Source organism: Nicotiana sylvestris, chromosome 7 (assembly GCF_000393655.2).
Source record: "Nicotiana sylvestris chromosome 7, ASM39365v2, whole genome shotgun sequence".
Lineage (NCBI taxonomy): Eukaryota > Viridiplantae > Streptophyta > Magnoliopsida > Solanales > Solanaceae > Nicotiana > Nicotiana sylvestris.
The window spans coordinates 152,328,090-152,337,467 of record NC_091063.1 but is presented as its reverse complement, the minus strand read 5'-3'; the positions used below and the strand labels follow the sequence as shown (position 1 = coordinate 152,337,467).

The 9,378-nt window shown below is 36.1% G+C and overlaps 1 protein-coding gene across 1 annotated transcript; it reads right to left on the bottom strand.

Annotated features, from left to right (window-relative positions):
* Positions 1-2,875: 2,875 nt before the first annotated feature.
* LOC104235863 (uncharacterized) lies at positions 2,876-8,621 on the bottom strand. Its single transcript, XM_009789691.2, has 3 exons — positions 7,517-8,621; positions 5,505-5,672; positions 2,876-4,525 (listed from the first exon to the last, which is right to left on the bottom strand). Exons 1-3 carry the CDS (start codon positions 8,069-8,071, stop codon positions 2,876-2,878), a joined length of 2,373 nt encoding a protein of 790 aa, XP_009787993.1. The 5' UTR covers positions 8,072-8,621.
* Between the last annotated feature and the right edge of the window lie 757 nt (positions 8,622-9,378).

The following is a 9,378-nucleotide window of genomic DNA, read 5'->3' as shown; positions in this document are numbered from 1 at the left end:
TCTACTTTTTATTTTTCAAGTTACCGCCTTCTGAGAAACGACGACGTATAATTACCAGTCACCCTCACCCACGTCAACGGTGGGTTAAATAGATCCAACGTCTCCCAAAAGAGAAGAAAATCGAGATCGTACCTGTTGGGCTTCTTCGAATTTTACACCAATTCTCCGTTTCGTCTTAGTATCACTGTAAGTTCTTTGTTCTTTTTTCATAGCAAATCAAATAATTTCATTATCTCTCGATCTATACTGCATTTTCCTGATGCTTGAATCCTTCTTTGTCCCCCCTCAAAATTCACCCAATTTCTATTGAGCATATTCTGAGATGCTATTTTTGTTGAATTTTTGTATTCCTTGATGATTTTTCGTTATATTTTGCAATTAATGCTTGATCTTTTGTTTCATGCTGTTTGGAGTGTTATTCCCGATTAAATTAATTTTTGGCGTCTCTGTTAGTTCCATAAGGAATGACATATAAATATCAAATGTGTGTGCGGAAAACGAAAATTGTTAAAAGGAAGTTTTCGTAATAATTGAATGAATTATGTAGAAGAAAAAGAACATAAATTGAAAGGGTAGAATCAGTAGACTATAAATCAAGGATTCTGAAGGGTATGAAAATAATGGCAAAATATGGTAAGATATTTCAAGAGCTGCAAATGTTGAGCTAGTCGTAGGGTTTGTTTTCTATGACGTAAAATAATGAAAAATGTTATTGGATGGAAATGTTAACAAGGGAGATAATTCCAAGATCATCTTCTGTTGTTTGTTTGACATGAAGTTTGGTGGTGTACGATTAGAATGTAGAGTTGTAAGGTTGGGTATGTTGTGGTGTTCAATGAGTTTCAACGAGTGAAAATAATGTCTAAATGTTGGTGAAGTGAGTGATTTAGTATGAGTGAAGAAATCTAAGGAGATACTGGCTTTATGCCCCTTAAAAAGATGGAAGCCTTTTCCCATTTTGGGTTGGTTATTGGCAATTCTACTTCATCAAAAAATATATAAGCTATTGAAGATAGCTAAAGCAATTTTGCCAAGAATAATTTCCTGATAATACCAGATCAATACTTGGTGATGTGTAAAAGGTCTTTGAACTTTACTTGCAGTTTTAGCTCAACTTGGAAACCTCGAATTGCTGGTATTTAGCATAAACTACGCTTTCTTAGCATGTGCAATCCCTTATGAGTCTGTGGGGATGGAGACATTTGGCCAAGATGGGTTTTCAATTTCTGGATTTCAGAGGAAATGTTTTCATCTTTCATCTGGAATGATCCTAATTAGGGGCTAAAAGAAAAGAAAGAAGAGGAAGATGTAGGGGGAGTATTAAATAGAGTACCTGTTTTAGGATTGATTGGAAAAGAGAAGAAAGGAAAGTGTAATGTGACACTAACACCCTAATGTAGTTTGTTCACGAGCCTAAAGTTTTTTTTAGACTATACAAACAGCTTCATTAAATGATGCTTCTGACTTTATTTGAAGGAAACTAAAGGAAAAGAAAGAAGAGGAGAAGAGGGAACTAAGCTTAACCTTTTGCTGCTGGATTGACTTTTTAGGAACAGAAAGTAAGGGAGAAGAAAGGAGAAGATAAGGCCATGTACCTAAAAAGAAAGAGCTGGCATGTGTGCGTTGACTCGAGCTTTGCAAGTCTCTGGCATTTGCCGGCATCTTAGCACTTGGGCACTCATATGCCGCTAGATAATACGCTGTTACGCTAATCATGGATATCTCTAGTCTTTTCTTTTCTCATTGTTCTCCATGTAAAATGAGTGCTTAGTGTGTTGGTGTGTTTGTTTTTTTGCCATTGTTTTCTATATTGCCTTTCTCATTTTGGTGCTTTATTCGGTTGCCTTTGGTGTCTGGTAGAGTCTGTTGAACAGCTTGGCTGACTAATTATCTAGCCATATAATGTCTTTTAGATTGTTAAAGAGCAGGTGTTATTTGGAGTGTGTGGCTGCATAAAACTTTTAAGTATGAATGCTGAGGATGGAGTTGTTAAGGATTTTAGATCGTGTCAAAGGAAAAGAAACTCAACAACAGTTGACATGATGTTTGAACTTAAATAAGAAGTAGATTAGAATAGATGGTCACTTTCTATTGACTATCCTTCTCTTTGTACTAATCCTTTTTCAGAGTTTTATTGTCTACATATAGAGCGACAAGTATGGTGGTTGATTTGTCTGATATTTTGGTTCTTTTGTCCATGAATGTTACAGATGATTGACGACCAGGACCTGGGCTTCTTCGCCAACTTTCTTGGTATCTTTATCTTTGTGCTGGTGGTTGCTTACCATTATGTGATGGCAGACCCAAAATATGAAGGCAATTGAAAGCTGTTTCTTTAGAGTTAGCTTCGGCAACCATACTTATGTTCTTTACCTTGGCATCTCTATATGTTAGATGAATGAACTTTGATGTGGCAGAAACATTTTCTACTGAACATGGAGTTGTATCTTGACTGCTTCTTGTCGAAAACTATTTATCAGTGTATGGATTCACAGGATTATCAAATGGAGTAAAGGATCTAAATCTTTTCCTTTTCTACCATTGTTTTAATGTCTTAGAAGTTTTTTCCTGTTAAAAGCAAAAGATATTGTTGTTTCTGTAATTTGCTTGTGTCGCTTTTTTCAGGTTAGCCTTGATCGAAAAACGTTTCTTACCCGAAGTCAGAGGTAGAGAAGATTCGGAATAACATGTTATCTTTGAATTTTAAGGGGAATTAAAATGGGAAAAGAAAAGCAAAATAACTATAGATGATAAAATGCTAAAACCCCTATTTTAGATCTACAGCCTTATGCTTTTTGGTTTTGAAGGTTATATAACTTGGCTCTGAAGGATTTGCTCCTAACTTACAGAAAACTTTGGTAATGTCTCTTTCTTTTTATGAACAAATTGGCTCACCCAGAGGATCTTCCCATCTCACCAAATCTTTTATCCCTCTGTCTATGTCTCTTACTTCCCTCTCCAAAAAGCTCATACAAAATTCTAAAGAACACAAAAAACCAACTATGGTTTCTCTAAGCTCTATACCTGCAATGTCCCTTACTTTACCACAAACCTCCCTTGAGTGTTCAAGGAAAGAACTTAGAACCATCTCCATCTCCTCATCATTTGTAGAAGAAATGATACACTCATTTGGACACGATGAATTCCCTTCTTCAAGGTCATTCAAGATATTCTGCTCTGGTTGGATTTGAGAAGCTTTTAACAGTCTGATAGAAATGGTTTTCTCAAAGCAGCTCACTGCAGAGCTTAGGGCATTCTTAAGATGCTGTAAGTCCTTGTTTATGTATTGTTGAAGTTCCTTTCTATCAGGATAATAGCTATCGAATGCTTGTGAGAGGAATTCAATATCATAAGCCATGAAAAACAGAACATCTGCCATTGTTGACAAAGATTTTTGGAGCTTCTGGTAGCAAGTAATTGGAAAAGGTGAAAACCAGAAACTAGGTTCCAACACTGCATCCTTAATGAACTTTTCCAAATCTTGGACTTGAGATTTCAGATTCCTTTGCTTTTCCATTAACCCCTTTTGCCTTGAATCAACAATCATGTGTTCAGTGCAATCTTTGAGTGTTCCTTGGATCAGATAGAGATGCTTTTTAACTAAAGTTGCTGAACTTGTTGGCTGCATAATAAGCTCAACAACGACGAAACAAGCTAGTCCAATGAAGGCTTCAGTGAGTCTATAAATGGCGAATTCACTAGGTGGACCATAACTCTTTCTGCCCAAAATCAGTAGTGAACCTATTACTGCTGCTGTTCCCCCTGCTTGAGTGAACATCCTACTATGCCTTAGAAATGTGGTGAAAATAATCCAAGGGAGGAGAGACAAGAACCTTATATGCGCGGCTTTTTGAAAAATAGTGCAGCCAAGTACACCATACACTGATCCTATGGCTGTTCCTTGTGCTCTAGCATTTGCTTCTGTGAAAATTGCTTGTTTTCCGGTAACAAAGCTGAGTGCTATTGTTAGGCCTGACCAATATCCATTCTCTGTATTAAATAGCAGACCAAGTAGCACGGCCAGCCCTAGTGAAAATGAACACTTAAACGCGAATATCACCATTCTTTCGTTGATCATTGGCACAGTCCAATTGATGCAGACTCGTTCATAGCACGATCTGTTATTACTTTCCATTGCATCTCCTGATCGTTGATCAGTTATAGGTATGATCGTATCAGAATCACTCGTGCACATTTTTAAACAGGATAAGAAGAAAAGTGCTGGCTGATCTAGTTTGGTTGGTAAAATTGGTTCATGGGGTAGACTAGAAGACCTTTTCTCAAACTCCCCTTCTGTCACTGCAAAAATGGATCTATCTTGCCCCATTTTTTCACCAAGAAACATGAGAACATTATGTGAGACTTTAAAGAGCTCTTCATCTATCATTCTAGTGAGGAAAGAAGGGTAAGAAGTTAAGGCCATTTCCATTCCTTTCATTGAAACTTCCATGTTTTGCAAACCATGTCCTGGATCTGTGTAGGGAATCAAGAATCTCAGCCAAGGTTTCTCCCATTGCAAACCTTCCTGCTCAAATTAGGAAGGTATTTTAGATTATGAACAAGAATGGGTTAATTTCACAAATGGTCAGTGAATTGTATCCACCATAACAATGAAGTCACAAACCTAACTGAACTTTACTCATTATAACAGTAACCTGACAAGATTCTTCCGCTAAAACAGTAAAGTCACCTTGATCGGTAGGTTTTGTCGTTATGGTTAGTACAGTTTGACGACTTTACCGTTACAAGGGAGAAATTCAAAAATAACCAGATTTACAAGTGGTCATTCAAAAATAGCCACAGTTTCAAAAGTCACCGAAATTTAGCCACTTTTCATGTAAAGATAAATCTGAACGAAAACACTGTTAAAAATCCGGCAAATACTCTAGCATAATATACTGGAGTTTGGAGTTCCACTATACTTTGCTGGAACTCCAGTATATTATACTAGAGCCGGCAAAGTATACCGGTCCAACATAATATGCTGGAAGTTCATGGACAGGTGCACCAAACTCCAGTATATTATGTTGGACCGGTCTCTGTTGCAGCAAAATAATGGCTATTTTTCAATGACTTGGCAAATGCTGGTTATTTTTGAATGAACAATCCGAAAACTGGCTAGCCCGTATTATTTTGACCGTTATAATGGGTAAGATTCAGCTACTTTAATGTGGTGACAAAAATATTTTTTTAAATTTTTATTATTATAATAGGTAAGTTTAGTAGTTTTACTATGTTATGCTGAATCTCCAAAATGTTGCCACACCCGTGTCGGATACTCCAAAAATACACCACTTTTGGAGGATCCGACATGAACTCGACAACATTTTCGGAGAGTCTGAGCAACATAGGTTTTACGATAATAGTGGTAAAGTTCAGTGGCAAAAACAATTTTATGACTTTACTATTATGGTGGATACAATTTAGTGATCATACGTGAAATTAATCCAAACAACTGATGAATTCAAAGCCTGAGAACTTTTTTAGGGATCTCATGAGCTTACCTCCAAGAATTTGATAGTCTCAAGAAGCTTAGTTCCTGTATCAGCAGAGGGCTTTGCCTGAGATATTAGTTCCATGGCTATCTGATCATCTTGAGTATGGATTGCTTTCAAATATAAATTTATTCTCTTTGAAGCATTTTCTGCATAGATTTTGTATAGGTTTCTCACCTGTTGACAATGTTATTCACAATATTAGCAATCATCACCTTGTATCATATTTTTAATCTAAATATGCAGTAGTAAATTAGCCTATGATCTTAGAAAACTACTTAGTTGTTTAATTACCAGACAATAAGTTGAAAAGGGAATTAATTTATCTCATCCATTCTCAGTAGGGGAAGGGGAGCCTTGGTGTAACTGATAAAGTTGTTGTCATGTAACTAGGAGGTCACGGGTTCGAGCCGTGAAAATAACCTCTTGCGGAAATGAAGGGTAAGACTGCATACAATATACCCTTGTAGTTCGGCTCTTCCCCGGACCTCCAGCATAGCGGAAGCTTAATGCACCAGACTGCCCATTCTCAGTAGATGCACAACTTAGATTTATTAACATCATTTTAACTTAGATTTATTAACATCATTTGCTTTGACACTTGAGATTTACTTGGACAGAAACATTCTAACACGAAGTATGGTCTAAGACTATGGTCCTACAGTATTTATTTTGCGATCTCAAGGAGCCGTCAAGGAGCCGTATGAGGTGAAAATCTAGCACGTTGTTCCATAATAGTAACAGGACAGAATGATGTTATAAATTCTATTATCAAAACATTGAATGAAGTAGGCAACAACTATATGTTACTGACCCTACATATTTATTCCCAAATGGTTAGAAAGGTATTTCTAATGTGGAAATTTAATTCCCCTTACGTTTATAATTTTGCTCAATCAGACTGGAAACATTTGTGATGTGTATGGACCATAGAAGAGAACCATACCAAGCACATAATCAATCAGTTTGCCATAGGAATAAGGGCACTTCTATCTACCACAAAGTAATGCACTATGCATATATATATATATATATATATATATATATATATATATATGTCAAGAAATCATCAATAATTTTACTGTTAGTTTCACGTTACGATTTTGTTCCTTTTCTGTTGCACTATACTTAAGAATTTGAAATTGAAAAAGAGGCTGGCAGTTGTGTTTGGACATAAATTTCACTTGGAAAAAGAGTTAAAAATTTTGTGAGTGAAACGACCATTATTTTACTCGAAATACAGCTCAAAGCAAGTTAATTTAATTTTTTCAACTTCAAGTTCTTCATTTCAAATTGAAATTTGAAATTAAAATAATTTATAAAGTTATAAAACAAATTTTGATTTGCAAATAATGTATGTCCATACGCCAAATGGACGTTTCCTAGAAGATCCAAATTACTATACTTCATCAGTGTCTTGATCGACCAGACTAAAGTTTACACTACACATCTTAAGAATTTTCTAGAGAAAAATATTACTAATACTGGACAAACTAAACCATTGAGCAAATTAAAAAATATACCTAAATGACGAATATACGGTTAAAACAAGTGATTTACTTGACTTTTCAACGTGAGCTGTAAACCTCGGTTACATCGAAGTATAAAAAGAAAAAACAAATTGAATGGTCATTATGGTACATATTAAAAGGAGTTTAAATTCTATGCGTTAGTGGTACGAAAAGTATTTACAAAATCGAGTCACATAATTATTGGTAATTTTACTTGACACTAGTATATATTGATTAATAACCTAAAAGAAATATTTAACATGTTAAATTACACTAATATTGTAAAAAAGTCACTATTTTATCGACTATCGATATATATAACTTAAATCCTATTAAGAATATCAGTTTTTATCAAATATCCATGTTTAAAAATGATCATTTTTCAATCAACCAAAATGGTCGTCGTACAAAATTAGATTTAGCAGTTTAAAAGGCTATACTAAAAGATAACCACATGTAACCGTCGAGAGAGAGTAGTATTTTGAAACTTGATTAAAGTTTGATGCATACCTCATGATAAGCTAGCCAGGGATAGGGCAACAACAGAGATAAGATAGAAGCCACAGCTCCAAGGGCAGTGCTAGAACCAATTCTAAGAGGGTGCAATACAGCCGAATTGACATAAACCCCATGAATAACAACATCAACATACACTATTACAAGCTGTCCAAAAGCAATTCTCTTACACATCAAGTCCGTACTCGCCGGCAACGCCACCAAAAACGCGCTCACCGCCACCATTAAGGCGGCTACTTCCGGCGAGAAATCGTTGGTAGTGACATAGCCATGTAGCCATAAGCCTAGCATGGAAAGAGGCATGACTTGAATTGTGGCAAGACATGCATGCCAACATCCCCTTAAGGCATGGCCTAAAGTGGCATCGGATACTATGAAAATAGATGTAACGTAAGAAAATGAAGGAAATGCTAGTTGCTTCGCAAGTGAAGGTGGACTATATAGTGTGACACACCCCACTATGGTGCATGCTAAGGCGGTTCGAATGGCGGAGTGCAGCCTCATCCACCACATGGCACGTGCTCGTTTCGCCACCATGGTAGTTGCCATGATAGACGACTACTTTCTGCACGCCACTAAATGGCTAAGTAGAGGATTCCACCTATCAATCAACAAAGATGATTACTTTCTTTGCGCCACTAAACAACTATATGGACATTCATCTGCTGATAACAAGACGACTACTCTTTGCACGCTACTAAATGGCTATATGGAGGTGATTCACTTGCTAGCAACAAGATGACTACTTTCTCAGCGCCACTAAACAACTATATGGACATTCACCTGCTAATAACAAGACGACTACTCTTTGCACGCCACTAAATATGGTTGTATATGGACATATATGATTTACTTGCTAGCAACAAGATGACTACTTTCTCAGGGCCATTAAACAACTATATGGACATTCATCTGCTACCAACAAGACGACTATTCTCCTCACGTCACAATATATGGCTATATGGACATGCACGATAAATTTATGCAATGGTTCAGGAAGGTATTTTGTGAAATAACGAGAGGGAAAGAGGATGAATTTAAGTAATTATATAGCAGGCTCAGTAGTTTATTGAATAGAGAATGGTTTTGTAATTTTTGGTTAGTGACAAAGTAGAAGTGGTCCTCTAGGCTTGAGCAGGAGAAGTATTTATAGAAGCTAAACTGTCACACTCGTACATCTGGATATCCAAATTTTTAGCTCAGTTAAAGAGTAAAATATTGCTCACGGAATAAAGGGGAATAAATTAGTTCTAGCTAATTCTAAAAGAGTATCGGATGTTTAATTAACAACCTTGAGATGTAAGCATATGTTCCTCATCTTAAGGGAAATATTCATTTTAATTGTCTAAACTACTTAGGGTGTCTTTAATGGAATTGAAGGACAAAGAGTATAAGAAACAGTGAAGTTAAGCTTTTCGTTTATTCCTTTTTCTTAAATTGGTTAGTTATTTGGAGAGTATTGGCACTCCCCCCTCCCCCCTCCCCTTTTAAAACTAACGGTGATGTTTGGATCAAGCTGTACGTATGTCGACTATTGCACTCCTGAGTATCTGTTATCTTCCAGTAATACAGGTATCGAATAATACTATCGAGAAGATCAACTTCTGCACGAGCCTTAACTATTGCACTAGATACATGCGCTACCTTTCAGCAACACATGTACTAGATAACTTTAGGGAACAAGACTTGGGCAGATGGGAGAAAGTCCATTATAATTTTTGTGTCTACCTGGTTTATATGATTTAACTTTTAACCTACTTAATTGAGTACTAAACCATATCTTTGGATTCATCCAATAATTTGTCATTATTCCTTGTTTTATAGATTTTCAAATTCCCAAAAAATGATTAAAAATT

Excerpts from the sequence above, each read along its gene's own strand:
- LOC104235863 (XM_009789691.2), bottom strand. The coding sequence starts at position 8,071 with ATGGCAACTACCATGGTGGCGAAACGAGCACGTGCCATGTGGTGGATG. Across the intron at positions 5,673-7,516 it reads CCTGGCTAGCTTATCATGAG|GTGAGAAACCTATACAAAAT; the intron begins GTATGCATCAAA and ends CATTGTCAACAG. Across the intron at positions 4,526-5,504 it reads AGACTATCAAATTCTTGGAG|GAAGGTTTGCAATGGGAGAA; the intron begins GTAAGCTCATGA and ends TAATTTGAGCAG.